The 16,800-nt window shown below is 38.0% G+C and overlaps 1 protein-coding gene across 1 annotated transcript in view; it reads right to left on the minus strand.

Annotated features, from left to right (window-relative positions):
- sh3bp5b (SH3-domain binding protein 5b (BTK-associated)) overlaps window positions 1–14,732 on the minus strand; it is a 74,242-nt gene extending 59,510 nt beyond the window's left edge. The window contains exons 1-3 of the mRNA XM_088084685.1: window positions 14,364–14,732; window positions 12,915–12,977; window positions 4,559–4,687 (exon numbers count right to left, since the gene is read on the minus strand). Of these exons, the coding sequence (XP_087940811.1) occupies window positions 4,559–4,687; window positions 12,915–12,977; window positions 14,364–14,441 (270 nt within the window). The 5' untranslated portion in view covers window positions 14,442–14,732. The remainder of the gene's footprint in view (window positions 1–4,558; window positions 4,688–12,914; window positions 12,978–14,363) is intronic.
- Between the last annotated feature and the right edge of the window lie 2,068 nt (window positions 14,733–16,800).

The raw sequence follows: 16,800 nt of genomic DNA on the forward strand, positions 1-16,800 counted from the left end.
TAGGACGTTTTGTGGATTTTGGACATTTCTAGGATTTTAGGAATATTTTTGAATTTTTGGACATTATTATGACTCTTCTTAATAGAGTATGATCTGTGGCCGACAGAGAAAACAGTCCACTACAGTGACGTGAGGACAAAACCGTCCTTCATCTCACGTTGTTACACGGCAACAGCAGCTCAGCTCAGACCCAAAACATCAGCGCGCTCACACACAAAGGGACCGTGCCGGTGAGGGCGTCCTTGCAGTGGCAACTCTCAGCTTTTGTCTTTGTCGTGACGATCGCGAGTTAAACTGTGAAACCCATTTTACAAAATCCACCAGAAAAAAATAAATGCTGTATTCCAATGATGCTCAATTTATGGCCCGCGGGTCGAATCTGGCCCCTGATAGGATGCAACCACTTTTTTAATTCACAATAAAAACAAACAACGAACAAACAAACAAATGTCCAATAATCCGATAAATCTTAAAATCCCAGAATTGTCCTAAAATCCAAGAAACATCCTAAAATACCAAAATGTCCTAAAATCCAAGAAATGTGCTAAAATCTCTGAAATGTCTTGAAATACGAGAAACGTCCAACCATCCTAGAGACACCCTAAAGTCTCCCAAAGTCCTAAAGTCTAAATTTTAGCAGTGACCTATAATCCCAGAGGATTGTGAAGATGATGAGAATTACTTCTTAACTTCACTGACATCCGCTCTGACAAATAAATTATGCCCCAAATAATCAAGAATGAAACTGGAGCGAGCCAGAGCTCGTCATAAATAGAAAGCTGACACGACGGCTAAATTACAGAGGACAAGAGGATGCTTTGCAACACAAGAGCTACTTTCGCTCTGATGTTCCTTCAAGTTGCAGAAAAGTCTCTCTAAGTGGGTCGTCTGCACGAGCGGACGAGCCAAAATCTCCTCCCAAACTTTAAACTGATTATTTTTGTCAGACTGGTGTCGAGCTAAATTAGTCTGTCTGGTCATGCAGGGAAGAACGGCGCGCTGTAACTGACAGCAAAGTCCAAACCGTGTTCACAAAGATCTTACAGAGCAGAGGAGTGTGGAGGGTACAGATTTCTAAATGTTTTTCCTCCCTGCCTCGACCTTGATCTTCTGCATGTCTAATTTTCCTCCCTCACATGCTCCACTTCTTAGTATTACTGAATTACAGCCTGCAGTATTTTTTTTATTTTCTTATTTTTTATTTTTTGCATGAGCAATCCACTCTTAGTATTGCTGAATAACAGTTTGTAGTATTTTTTAATTATTTTTTATTTATTTTTTTGCACGTCTAATTTCCCTCACTCACATGCTCGACTTCTTATTATTACTGAATTACAGCCTGTATTTTTTTTTTTTTGCATGTTTAATTTTCCTCCCTCACATGCCACACTTCTTAGTATTAGTGGATTACAGCATGTAGTATTTTGTTTTATTTTTTTGTTCATTTATTTATTTTTACATGTCTAATTTTCCTCCCTCACATGCTCCACTTCTTAGTATTACTGAATTACAGCCTGCAGTATTTTTTTTTATTTTCTTATTTTTTTTTATTTTGCTTGACTAATTTTCCTCCCTCACATGCTCGACTTCTTATTATTACTGAATTGCAGCTTGTGGTTTTTTCTTCATTTTTGGCACCGTAACATATCTCATCACTTCTCCAATAACACATGACCTTTCTAAGGACGCAGGAAAAACAGCCATAAAAAAAGCAGCACTGCTGCCGTCTGAGGTCTGTCACCGACTCCTCACAAAGACTTCTCATCCAGGTCTTGCAGCAGATTTTACAGTGAAGCTGTTCCAGATCCAAGTTTAACGCGAGACAGTAAATGTGGAGAGGAGACAGAAATAAACCAGGCCAGCAGGTGAGCCGACAGGTAGGAGGAACGACAGCGATCACACGCTGCGCATCCTCATCTCAGTTCCCCGAGGAACGACGCTCAGTTCACCATCACAGGAAGCAATCCTGTGTTACTATACTTTTACCAACAAACACTGAAGTTATCACTTCTCTCTTCTATGTCTCCAGCTGCAAATGATAAATTGTAAAGCAGAACTTCTGTCAGGAAAGATTTGACATAAATAGAGATGAATTAATGGACCGCCTGACGACCTCAATGCCTCAAACTAAAGAGCTCATAAAAACAAGTTTGGTTTTTATATTGAGACTTTGTGCTGCACCGAGTCAAACCACGCAGTGCCGATTTACCTTTTCATTGTCGATTCGTTCATTTATAGCTTTTACAGTAGAGCAGCTGAATTGATTACTTGATTACCTGATCAACAAGAAAATTATCAAAATAGTTGCCAATTTTTCTTTTTTTCTCTTTTTCTGAATAGTTTTGTGTTTTTTGGTGACTTATTTTTCTGAATTGGGTACTTTGGCAACTACTTTTACTTTTTAATTTTCTTTTAAATTAGTTTTGATTTTTTTAATTGGGTAATTTTTCAACTATTTTAATAATCCCTTGAGTCCTTTTTAATTTTTTTCTGAATTAGTTTTGAGTTGTTAAATATTTTTAATATTTTCATATTTTTAAAATAAATATTTGAGTCTTTTTTTAAGTTTTAAATTTTGGGGTGTTTCAACAGTGTGGTATAAGTACTTAAGTAAAGGAACTGAATACCTCCTCCACCACTGCACATGACAAAAGAAAAACGGGTTAAGGTTGACGGTTCAAATCCTCGTGAGAAACCCAGATGCTGAAGACAAAGTGACAAATATTTCTGCATGAAGTCGACTAATCTTAAAGGCTCTGTGACAAACTTCAGAACATTTATAAAGATAATTAATAAAGTAATACCAAAACAACAAGCAAAACCACAGCATGGTTTCTTCGAGGTTTGAGTATTTTTGACCATAACTGTGATCAGTTCCTTGTAACTCACATTCTTGTATCATTTGTGAATCATAACTGTGATGATTTCTTTGTAACTCACATTCTCAGCAGTGTCTTCAGGGGACTTTGTATAAACAGGTTAAAAAAGGACACAAAGCTGAAAAAAGGGGAAGACCAAATGCAGCGTCACTTTACAGGAACTTTCACCACTGCATTCATTTCAGCACACTGTGGAAAATCACCACTGCGAACCACCGAGACCCGAAACGCCCGACACGAGCCACATCAGAGGGCGGGGAGGCAAAAAAACCCCAAAAAAACCAAAAAAGAAAGACATAATGAAGCCTTTTAGAGTCTCAGTGGATCCCTGCGCTTCCTGACGGAGCTCTACAGCTGTGTGGGCGCTTATCGAGATGTGCAGGTGGCTGCTTCCCCTTTATTTACACACCACGCACAAACACACAAACACACAAACACACACACGCACAGCGCCGAGTCTAAAGAGGGAACTGAGATCACAGTCTAAAATGATCGTGTAGTTCCTCCTCACTGGCAAAACATTGAGCTGCGTTTGATTTCTTCATTTTACTGATCAGCTGGACTCAAAGTGATTCGACTTTCAAGCACAAAAATTCTCCTCAACAAGCTGCATCAATGTAATCGATTACTGAGATGTAAAACACTATTTCAATTTGATGGAGAGAGATACCAGATTGTTTTGAAGAACAATGCAATTAAATTCGGCTGTGCACGAGCCTGTTTGAACTGACGTGTTTTAAATCATATTTTAACTAAAATGCACGCTGATAATCCGACTAAATAAATGAGACTTGGATTATTCTGCAGGAGTTGAGAGTTTGTAAACAACCATTGACGCATGGAAAAAAAACCAAAACAATTTCTTTACAAATTCAAGGTGACGGGGTCGATAATGTTTGTACAAATGTCGTTTTGCATTACTGAGGCAATCCCTTAAACCACACAAAGCACAAGAAAAGAAAAAACATACTGGGAGACATAATCAACTCTGAACTTTCTGTAATCAATCAAATCGCATCTTCTGACCAAAAATCCCCAAACAATAAGACAACAACCATGAACAGCTCAACGCCCTGAATGTGCCATCAGTAGACCTGCAGATTTGGTCGCAGCTATGTCAAAAATTAAACAGAAAGCAAAAAGATCAAATGCCAAGTTTAAGCATTCAGATACCTGAAAGATCTGCAACAGATTTCACTTAATAACGAGCAGCTGAAACACGCAGTGATATAATATCACTGGTTCAAGAGCAAATGCCAGCTCATCAACACCAATTCCCCCCAAAAATCATTTGTTTGTAAAATCTGCCTCAAATATGAATTTAAAAAAATAACTTAAACTCATATTTTCACCTCCTGCTCCAAAAAACAGAAGGAAATTCTCCCACCAAACCAAAGCCGTCCTGCTAAACTCACTCAAACACCCCAACAATCAACACTGCAAAAGAAAAATTTCTCCTAATTGTAATTAAATGGAAAAGATTTTTTACACAGGCTGCAGATCAGAGCTGATAATGAGCACACTGATCCATTCAGAACCAAGACCTGCAGCACTAAAATCAGACCCTGTCAGACCAGGTTCATGTGGACAGATCCTCAGACCGGAGTGGAGCTGGGACTCTTCCAGAGACCAGATATAAGAAACAGTTCCCTCCATCCCATAATGCACTGCTCACTGACCTGTCTGGCCAGCCTGCGGGCCTCCCAGTACGGCTTGGATTCCTCCACAGCTTTGCCGATCTTCTTCACCAGTTCGTCCAGCTTCATCGTCGCCTCGACCAGAACCGAGCGGAACTTCTGCCTCGCGTCCTGAAAGAGAGACAGAGAGAGATGTTCATCGACAGTGATGAGGGAGCACTCTGCAAAAAAAACCCACCAAAATCACGTCGGAGAAAGAAGATGGACTGCTCACGTCATCTGTTGCACCAGCGAACACGTCGATCCCTCTGTGCAGAAAGTTGAACTCTAGTGACCCTGTGGGATCTGTGAGGGTGACTGGGCGCCTCCATCTTTTCACTTAGCTCTTGGGCTCTTTACTCTTTTTTACCTTTTAATGTATGTATTTTTATGTATTTGTTTATTATTTATTATTAAATAATAATTATTATTAATTTATTATTATTTTATTCATTTTTTTTATTATTTAATGGTTGTTGTTGTTGTTGTTGTTGTTGTTGTTGTTGTTGTTGTTGTTGTTCCTTTTTTAGGAAGCAGGCCCCTTAAACCTGCCAAAACCCCCTTAGTGAAAAATTGTTTTAGTGTTTCATTAAGTTAACAGGAAAAATATAAATAGTTTCATACAAGAAAATAATCTATGCTACATAGTGGTTGACAGATTATCGGCCTGGTCGATTATTAGGCCGATTTTTGGCATTTTGTAGATTATCTGTAATCTGTATTTTGGTTTAATGATTGCTGATAAACTTAATTAATTAAAAAGTGCGAAGAAAGTGTCAGCATGGGAGAAACTTTTACTTCTTAAAGATTGGGGAGCTATTTATTCATTTTATATTTAAATTTTCACTTTATGAAAAAAGTTGCAGGGAACTTGCTGTATATGATGCTGAAAGTTTTGTGTTGGATTTTGTCATATCCCAAATTCTAAGTATTGACAGAACGATTTTCACTTTCTGAGTAAATGAGGCATTGGTGGCTGAGTGGATAAAGCAGACGCCACATGAACAAAGACAGTGCCCTTGCCGCAGCAGTCTCGGGTTCAACTCCCGCTCAAGGCTCTTTGCTGCATGTCATCCCTGCACTCTCCCCCTCTCACACTGTTGATCTGTGCTGTCTAACAAAAGGATAAAATGCCACAAAGTAATCTTAAAAAAATATTTATCCAGCTCTCATGTCGTTTCCAGCCATTAAACACATTTCCTGCTTTATTGCTCCTCGCACTGCTGAATGGACACTTCGTGGGGTGTTGCAGCTCTTGACCTTTGACCTGCATCTCACCAGCTGCTTGTAAACTCGACCATCGAGGAAATTAAAGTGGCTTTATCGCTGCTTCTGCTGTGAGTCACAACTTGTATGAGCTCGAGCATTTTTAACTGCAGAGAGATGTGAGATAAAACCACAGAAATGTAGGTCTGAAAAAGGGATAAGAAACCTTCGCTACCAACCATTAAACTTAATCTAATCTGGGCGAGTATTCACATCATGTGCCACACGAAGCTGACAATGTTTCCCTCAGAACAAGAGCGTCCAGATAAACTCCGAAAAACAGACTGATGACGGCCGACTGTGAAAAATAAATGTTGGCTGTAATTCTGTTAACTGCTCTGAAGCGAGCTGTTTGTTTCATCTTTGGGAGCTTTTGTTTGTTTGTTGGTACTTGACAAGAGGAGCCTCTCAGACTGATAAGCTCAGAAATTTCATCACGGTTGTGTAACTGGCACGAAGGGCGCAGAAGTTTCAAAACAAAATGAGCGAGAGGAAGAAAAACAGAAACTTCACAGATCTCTGCGAGGAAATTCTTGCTTTAATTTCACCTCCTTCAGCAGGGTCACTTATTCAAGAGGCAGCAGGAGGAAGGATGTTTCAGCAGCACTGCCTTGTGTTAAAAAAAAAAAGCCCAACCTCGCTGTCCCTAAACTCACCCTTCAGTCTGAGAAAGAACTGTTTGTGGGGTTTCCTTTTTTAGAGGCTAAACACACACTTTTCCTAAAACGCTCTCTTAACCCTTAAAACCTGAGCAAATTGGCTTAAACTCTTTCAAAAACATGTGAGGAAGGCGAAGAGCAACTTCACAAGAAATAATGCAAAATTAGCAAGGAATAAATAAAAAAGTTACAAGAAAATTACCTGACAATTCCCACACAAAAAAAGAAAAACATTTACAAATGAATAAATAAATAAATAAATAAATTAGGAAATGAATCAAAAGTGTCCTTTTTTTAAACTGATTTTCAGTTCATTTTCTTGTCAGCTTTTGGCAAGAAATAAATCTGTGAGATCCTTTGCAACAGTCAAGAAATGTCTCTGTCAAAGTGTATGTATGTATATATATATATATATATATATATATATATATATATATATAGGTAAAAAAATGTTTTTTTTATGGTTCAGCATGTTTTACAAATTCCTGTTGCTCAGAAAGTGCAGATAAACTTGAGAAACTCTGGGTCTTCCCACTGCAGGAATTACAAACACAGAGTCTGTTTTGACTCTTGTAATGTCTCAAAATGAGCGAGAGGAAATCTCATGTCGCAAACTGCAGCATGTACGTTGCAAATGTGGTGAAAGAGGTCCCAGGCTATCAGGCTAAAGACTGTTTGGTGCATTTTAGGTGCTTTTCATTCTTCTTTTTCTTTGGATAATTTTGGCTGTGTTCATGCATATGTCATAAGTTTAGTCCGGATTGTGTGTTTTAGTTGAATCAGTGAATTTTCAGCTCAGCTCCGACAAAAAGTCTAAAATACACTGTGGAAACTAAATTGATGCATTCAGACTTTTAAAGTCAAAAATGCTCCATTGAAACCCATTCAAACTGGCATTTTGATCCCACAGCATAAAAACATGTATTGTATTATTTCTGTCATTCTGGGCTTTTGACTTGGAATTTGTCATTTTGACTATTTTCCATCTAACAACATCATTTGTCACCATATTTGGCACATGGAGAAAATACAGGCTTTTTCCACTTGGTGCACTGTCATGTTTTTCATCTAAAACATAGTGGCATCAAGAAAAAAACTTGGCATTTAAAGGGTTAAAATTCTGAAAATGAATGAATATTTTATTATATGATAAGGTATAATGTTGACTAAAAAGATAAACTAAAGGAAAGTAGAAAATTCTATTAATATATAACATTTTTCTAGCCTGATTTTGAAAAGCACATTTTGTGTGCAGAGCCATGCAAGTGTGAGTATTTGACACTGCACAAAAAATAATGATGTATAACAACCAATGTTGCAGCAAGTCACTGACATATCCCAGACTGTGATCATCAAAAAAAAAAAGTACTTTGCATGAAGTGTATTGAAAATAAATCATTTTTGTGTTGTTTTTTTTAATTTAAAAACATAGTGGCATCATGACAGGCATTTAAAGATTTAAAATTCTCAAAATGTATGAATAGAAAATAATATTAATGTAAAACCTTTTTTAATGCTTGATTTTGAAAAGCACATTTTGTGCACAGAGCAATATGTGTGATATTAAAGCCCTAAGGGTTAAATTTACAGCTGGTGGCACACTTTACATCAGCATGTCTAATGGTCTGTGACTCAGCAGCTTCCGGGAAGTAGAAGTAGAAGATCTTAAATTGAAAGCAATAAAAAATTAAGTAAAAGGATCAAAAGCCAGAAACAAAGTGGTCTCAAAACAGATCAGGCATAATGGAAAAGCGTCAGGTCGATAAAAAACAGTCACTTTATTTTTAGAAAACACGGCCTGAAGGACGGAGAATAGAGACTTCTGTGCTGCAGTATTTTACATTCACCCGCAGCTCAACAAGTCTGTTTATTCATGTTGGTTAGAGATTCTGCGGACACCGAATCAGCCTGAAAGGCCGCTGTTACCTTCAGCTGAACTTTAAAACTCGGAGCAGAGAAACCCTCTGAGGCAGCGGCGGGGGATCTCATTATAACAGACTAAAGAGAAACTGCAGCCGTCTGTGTCTGAAGAAAGGGTTCTTCAATTTATTCATTTTTTTCTTTTTATTTTACAGGTTAGAAATTATGTCTGCAGTCACCAACAAACCCGAAACATATCGCCATCAGGGCTGCACGATATGTGGAAAATATTCTTTAAAAAGGCAATAACAATGACAATATTATTTATAAAAAATAAACAGAGAGCGGGTTCCTGCAGCTTAAGGCAAAGTAGATTTCACACTTTTTGGGACTTTTTTTTAATCAGAATTAGGTTTAAGACCAATTTTCTAACAACCAAAATTGAAGGATGATTTTATTTTGCCCAAATGTTTATTGTGACATTAAACATTTTTTTGTCCCAGATAAAAAGTTAGATGATGTACGTCAAATGTTAAAAACACAACTGTTTTTAGAGGGTAACACAATAAAGGCAAATATATATTAACATATTATATTATTATAACAGGTGCTATTTGGTTCACCAACAAAGGTGGGAAATTCTGGTGAGTTTGTCCAGTTTTCTGGCAGATTTTTGTGTTTTTCGCTCTGCATGAGAGATTCCACCACTTGGATTCCCATCATGGCGCGTTTAACAAAATTAATTTATTAAATCATTTAATGAAAAAAAATATGTTACCAATTATTTTTGGAGATTTTACAATGCAACATCAGAAAAAAAACAAACACGTCAGCATTTTTGAGAATTCTCAAAGATTAATTTTAGTCAATTTAATACGATTTAAGGCCTTTTTTTAGATTAATGAATTCAAAGCCCTTTAAGACCTTTTTTTCTGTAGGAACCCTGCAGATAGAGTGCACTTAAGCTTTCTGCTACTAAAATACAACAAATTGCTTCTTAAATTAACTAAATGAAAGAAAATGACTCCCAATTTTTTTCACTGAAGACACTAAACTTGACATAAAGGGCACCAATAAAAAAAAATTAAAATGTAGAATTTATAGGCTCTGATGTTATTTGAAATTTCAAAAGTTTGGGTTTCATTTATAATTTATACAATAAATATTTATTACTATGCTGCGGCCTCCTCCATACACACACACACACACACACACACACACACACACAGAGTGAAGCCAGCGAAGTGAAGTGAACTCAGATCGCTCGAGTTGATGACGACTGCTTGTTACTGTAAGAAAGTGCAATAAAACCGCTGCCAGTAAAAAGCACTTTATCAAAACACCAGTTCAGCATGTCGATATCAGAGCCGATACTTCAGTCTCTGTCCAGTCTCTCATCCACCTCTGTTAATAACTAACATTACAGCGCACTAAAAAGAATATGTTTAAAACATGCCAAACCAAAACAAGACACTGTTCTTAAAATTTAACTTGACCGACGTCTGTGCTTGTCTTTTTTTGACATTAGACTTGTTTCCAAAAAGAGTTTATATTGAGTTTGCTGGTGTTCACATGGCTGTAGCTGCTGCATAAGAGACTGTATAAAAAATGCCTTTTTCTTTTCCCTAAACACTTTTCTAGGATCTTTAGACATTTCCTGTATTTTATGACGTTTCTCAGACTTTAGGACATTTCTCGGATTTGAGAACGTTCATTGGATTTCAGATTTGGGATATTTTAGGAAGTTTCTCGGGTTGTATGTTCCTAGGATTTTAGGATGTTTCTTTGAATTTAGGACATTTCTTTGATTTTAGAACGTTCATTGGATTTCAGGACATTTCTAGGATTTCAGGACATTTCTAGGATTTTAGGACATTTCTCTGAGTTTTCTCGGATTTTAGGATAATTCTAGGATTTTAGGACGTCTCAGATTTTAGGACATTCCTAGGATTTCAGGACATTTCTTATATTTCATGTTATTTGGGTAACTGGGTCTGATGGTGAAGGTCAAATTAAACTTTTCGCTGTCAGCCATCTGGTTTTGGCTCAAAGGCTAAATTCAATTTCAACAGATCAAACAGTTAATTTGCTGAACTTTTAAAGACTGAAGCTGAAAAAAGGAAACTCATGACACGTGTTGCCAAAATAAAGCTCTTCCTTGTTTATTCTTGTGTCAAAACCCGTTTATCAGAAAATCGTATTAGAGTTCCATCGAGGCACCAACAGGCTGCGACTCAAAGGCTACGAAACAAGAAAACACGACAGAAAAGCTGCTGGATTTCACCGTCAGATACGTCAGCGGAGCTCAAACTGAACGCACTCAAACACACCAAAACTAACCACCAGACTTCTGTCAGTCCTCTGTTTCCCTCGAAATCTCAGCTCATCTTCTGTCAAACTAATGTTTGGATCAGTCCTTTTTAGGACTCCATCACTTTTTCAAACAGCCCCTCTGATTCATCCGCTCATCTTCTCTTAACCTCCATTTCTGCACCCGCTGATGCGTTAACCCATTAAAGCCTGAGCAAATTATTGTTTTGTAAACATTGGGAAAAGACAATGAGCAACTTAACAAGAAATATAGATAAGAAAAAATAACTTTTTTTCCATGTTTTTGAAAAATATCGCAAAATTTCTCAGGGTTAAAAGTTTTAGATACTTAGAGGCGTTCGAAAGCAGCACTAACCCATCACAGAACTGAACAAATACCTACAGACTGCACTGTAAGAAAAAAAAATTAACAAGAAAATCAAGATAAAAAAGCTTAAAAATTATAATAACTCTACAAAATAATTTTAAATATGTAATCATGATAATTATAAATATTATTATTTCCCCTATTTTTCTTTTTCTCTCTGTTTTTTTCAGTCTTTTTTTATTTTTTTTTAAATAATTAATTTTCTAAATCAAATAATTTATTACCAAGTTGAGCATTTTTTCCCATGTTTTTTTTTTTTAAATATTGCAAAATTTCTTAGGGTTAAAAGATTTAGATACCAGTGAGAGGTATCCGAAAGCAGCACAAGAAAAGTGATGTTGCTCCTGGTTTTAAAGGGTTAATCACAAAACTGAACAAATAGCTACAGACTGCACTGTTTATTAAAAAAACACAAAAAACATGAAATGTTACAAAGGTCATAAAGCCAACAACTATGAGACAGAGAGCTCATAAAAATAGACTTTAAAAGACACGTCTGTGTCCTCAGCCTGTCCCTGTCCTCTCCTGATGTTGATGCAGATTGCAGTGCAGAGTGTGTGTCCTCACTCTGACACACTTCACCTTGTCAACACGTTAGAGCACCGAGGCGTTACGTCTCCAACTTATCTGCTAAATTTAATATCATCTGCATCACGGCTGTGAAAGAGCGTCCTCACATCACTGACGCTCGGCTCGTTATTACCGCGGTCGCTCTGCCCGTTCCTCTCATCACATCAAACGCATCCTCAGGTCACATGATGACGTCACACTAACGCCGCCGCACATTTCAGTCTGGGAAACTACAGGGAGATCAGTCAGAGAGGGGAATCTGGGGACGATTTTGGAGGGAGCAGATAAGTCTTGGCAGGGATACAACACTTTGTGTGTTTATGTTTTCAGCTGCTGAGACTCTGGACTTTAACAGGAATTTGTATATATTATTATGCTATTCTTGCTTATGTATATATATTGTTTTTACTGTAGCTGTTTGCACACGTATTTATGTTTCTATACCTGATTAAATACTTCAGTATTTATATACTGTGTCAATTTGCTCTTTCTGTATTTCGATTAATATTTTATATTCTTATATTCTTGTGTTGGTGCTTATTTCTACCTGCTATAATTTTCTACGTTGCATCACAGCGACTGTAACAAACTGCAATTCCTCCCTGGGGATCAATAAAGTATTTCTGATTTCTGATAAAGTGAATCTTTGTGTCGATGCTGGTGGATCATTTTTAACCATAAAAACATCAGCTGTGACTGACGACGAAGAGTGAACAGACACAAACCAAACAACTTCAATCTCACTTCAAACTCTCACCACCTGATTAAAACCAAGTTTGCACCTTGACCTCTGCGAAGCTTCACACATACTGCTGACCTACATAAATGCACACCATCACGCTTTACTGGGTTTAAGGGGATCAAAGATCAGTTATGCAAGCTGAGCCTCGACGGCCAAAGTGACTGTCGAGACCGTGAACTCTGCTTCATCACTGCAAAGCGCTCTGAATACAGCCGTCAGTAAAATCACTTTTAATGAGTTTATTATGACACAACACGTCTCTCAGGCTGGATGCTCCTCAAACCTGCTGACACAAAACTAAACGTGAACTTTTACAAACGGTTTGGCCTGCAGACGGAGCAAAGGTCAAGCTGTAACTCACAGGAAAAAACCTGCTGGATCTGCAAACAGCGATCGCTTCGAGACAACACTGATGTGATCAGAGGAGGTAAACTGAGCGGCTGTCAGCCGCCACGCCGTCACAGGTGAACGCCATCAGTCAGACCCGTAAAATCTCACAGAGCCATGCACACATCTGTGTGTGTGTGTGCGTGTGTGTGTGTGTGTGTGTGTACACAGACTGACCTCCAGCTCTGTCTCACATCTGTTGATGTCGTCGGTGGACTGGTTGAGTTTCTCCAGCTCCCCCTGAAGAGGCAGAACACAGAAACACAGTGAAACACAGACAGGAGTGTCGTCAAAATCAGAAAATAAAAACTGAAATTACAGTTGGATTTTCACTTCATTTCATTTTTTTTCTTTCAAAGATTTGGGTAATTTTTTTTCTTTAAAAATGTTTGGCTTTTTTTTTTTTAAATACAAAAATTATTTATCTCATTTAATTCAAATAATTTTTATTTATTTATTTTTATTATTTTTCTTTTAAAGTTGTTGGTGATTTTTAAAGATAGCATGCCTTCCAGCGAGTTTGGGAGGTAAAATCACCAAAATGACACCATTTATCAAAGCCAGAAACTGTAAAAAAAAAAAAAAAAAAAAAGGAAAAATAGACATTCACATTTTCAGTGGTCCAGAGTACTTCATTAGTCATCATTTTAAGCACTGGGAGGGACTGGGTTTTTTTTGAAGGGGGGGTGCTTAGGCAAGGGGCATACAACTTTATATGGATGTATTTTGTGTTTATTTTGCTGTCAGTTTTTAAAGAAAAAATGTCTTTCAAGCATGTTTTTCTTAAAAAATGTTGGCTTTTTTTGCTTTGAAATTCTTTTTTTTTTATTTTACATTTTCTTTCAAAATTTTGGAATTTTTTTCCCTTTAAAAATGTTTGCCAATTTTTAAATAAAGTATGTTTTGTGTGTCAAATTTGAAAGGCAAAATCCACAAAATGACATACATACATTGTTCACATTGTTTTTGGAACAATGTACACAGAAGAGTCCCGACTTAAATTAACTTTCTTCTTCATTTGTTTTATGTTTTATAATGTTGAGTACTGTGGCCCATTCAGTTTGTTGCCTTTCTAACTTTTATTCATTTATTTATTTTTTAAAAATGCTTTCTAGGAAAACTTTATGGTGATGGGTTGTTTTGGTTTGATTACAAGAAAATTTTCTAAAACTGAGATTATTAAACATAAGCCATAATGTATGTATGTATATATATATACATACATACATATATATAATTTTCTTTATATATTTAATTTTCTTTTTCTTTTATTATTTATTTGCTTATTTTTACGGTTTATTTGCTTCTACCTTTTTTTTTATTTCCAAATTCTTGCTATTTTTTTGAATCATATTTGCTCGGGTTTCAAAGGTTTTTAAATGGTTTTAAAGGGTTTGGCAGCATCTTGACATCACGTGAATCAAAGTGTGTCAGCTGCAGGATTTATTTTACACACAAAACAGAAAAAAGTGGACGTTAAAACAATGAGAATATGAGGCAGCATCATGCTAACGTTGGGACTTTGTCCTCTGAGCTGTTAGCTGCCTCCAGCTGTGTGCAGACGGATCACCGGGAACCAGACACTACCGATAAAAACAAACAGCCAATACTGCAGTGATCGGTTACCTGGATTCTCGGGTCCACCTCCTCCTCTTCGTACTCGGTGTCATCGTCCGCGCGGAGCTCCTTCTCCAGGTGATCCATACTGCAGGTGAAGGACAGATTAACACGCCGAACAAAGAGACGTTTCTCCGGGACTCACGGAGACACACTCCGCCTGTCAGCCGCTCTGCACACGGCCGATCCTCCAGCCGATCCCCCAGCCGATCCTCCAGCCGCTCTTTGTATCCACAGCTCAGATCAACCTGAAATAATACGACGCTTTTCCGCAGAGGAGCATGTCTGCGTGTGTGCACCGGGATCCCAGCGGCGGCAGCAGCGGCGGCAGCAGCGGCGGCGGCGGTCCGTCCTCTCTCAGGTCTCCTCCTCACTGAGCCTCCCTCCGTCCGGAGCTCAGCCCCCCAGACTCGGGTTGAGACCGGGAACGCCCCCCTGTGACCGGCGGTATGAGCGGTGGTTGGTGCCCTGCAGCGGAGAGGCAGGGGAGTAACTGAGTGATTCTCAACTCACGGCCCGCGGGCCAAATCAGGACCCCATAAGTGTGCCCGGTGGCCCCCAAACATTTTCTACTTGACAGTGAAAATAAAGTGATTGACACTGGGAATTGTTTTTGCACTTTTAGTATATGTAAGCTGCCAGAGTGCATAAAACAGCATCAAATGAGAGCTTGTTGATCAAAAAAAGTGCCAGCAGAGGATCCCAGAGGTCGCAGCTAAGACCCTAAAGTCGTACATCCTAGGAAACATCCTAAAATCTGAGAAATATCCTAAAATTATAGGATTGTCCTAAAATTTGAGAGGCATCCTTAAAAATTGAGAAACCTCTTAAAATCTGAGAAATTTCCTAAAATCCTAGAAATGCCCTACAATCCACAAACGTTGTATCTGAGAAACATCCTAAAATCTTGGAAATGTCCTAAAATCGGAGACTTCCTAAAATTTGAAAAATGTGCTAAAATCTGAGAGCCCTAAAATTTGAGAAATGTCCTGAAATCCTAGAAACATCGTAAAATCTGAGAGAAGTCCCAAAATCTGCGAAGCGTCCTCTAATCTGAGAAACATCCTAAAATCACAGAAACATGCAAATCTAACAATTGTCCCATATTGTACAAATGTCCCCAAGTCCTTGAAATATTCTAAAATCCTACAAATGTCCGAAAACTCCAGAAACATCATAAATCCTAAAAATGTCCTAAATCTGATATCCTACAATTCTAGAAATTTTCTACAACCCTAGAAATGTCCCTAAACGTCCTTAAATCCAAGAAATGCCCTACAGTCCAAGAAATGTCCTAATATCCTAATTGCATCCTAAAATCCAAGAATTGATCTAAAATCCTACAAATGTCCTATCCAAGAAAACCCCAAAACACGCCTTTAAATCCTGGAAACATCCCAAAATCCAAGTAACATGCCCAAGTCCTAGAAATTCACGGAAATTCTACAAATGTCCCACAATACGAGATGTGTCCTAAAATCAGAGAAACTTCATAAATTCCAAGATATAATCTAAAATCCTGGAAATGTCCTAAAATCTGAGAAATGACCAAAAAAAACAGGAATGTCGTACAATCCTAGAAACAACCTAAAATCCTAGAAATGTCCGAAATGACCCATAATCTGAGAAATGTCCTGAAATCTGAAAAACATCTGAAAAATCCTAAAATCTGAAAAAGGACAGGACATAAACAACACGCTGCTGCAAAATCTTGGCACATGAAATGAAACTGTTGTCATGGCTCGGTGCTACATTTTTGATGTTGTCAGACAGACTGAACATCATGTTCCACGTTTAACAATCTCTAACAACAAATTCACCTTCCAGCTGAAAATAAAGAGGCCCTCAGGACGACCTTTCATCGGCTGTAAGAGGGAACACCAAACACTCAAACCGCTCTCAGAAAACTTGAGATCTGTAGGAGGACGCAGAGTTTGTGCACTCTTTTTTCACTCACCTTTTACATCTTTTGTTTTCATTCCTGAGGCTCTGCGGAGGAGAACGCACTGAAAACACACTCTGAAAAGACGGAGGCCCGAGGTGGCATTACACAGGCTGCATAACACAACACAATGCGCCCGCTCACCTCAAGGACGGAGGCTGGCGGAGCCGCTCAGACAGAAAGCGTTTAGAGGCTTCAGCATGAAGAGAGGAAAACCTGAAGTGACTTTTCTACTGTTTCCCCCCAAAGATCACATGAGGATAAAGACGGAAAACAGAATATTAAAACTGTCTTCATTCAGTTACTGTTTGGTGCTTTCTATGACCGAAGCTGCCTCCATCCTCAGCCTCTCAACCCTCAATAAACAGTGTGCACTAAAGATACTTCGGTTCGGTTCACTTTGATATAAAACAACCAACATGCAACGCACTTTTCATGCATTCACCGAAAAAGAAAAAAAAAGAAGAAGAAAAAAAGAACATAAAAAAGTCAAACATAGTAACA

Source organism: Plectropomus leopardus, chromosome 11 (assembly GCF_026936395.1).
Source record: "Plectropomus leopardus strain MGB_pleo_1.0 chromosome 11, ASM2693639v1, whole genome shotgun sequence".
NCBI lineage: Eukaryota > Metazoa > Chordata > Actinopteri > Perciformes > Serranidae > Plectropomus > Plectropomus leopardus.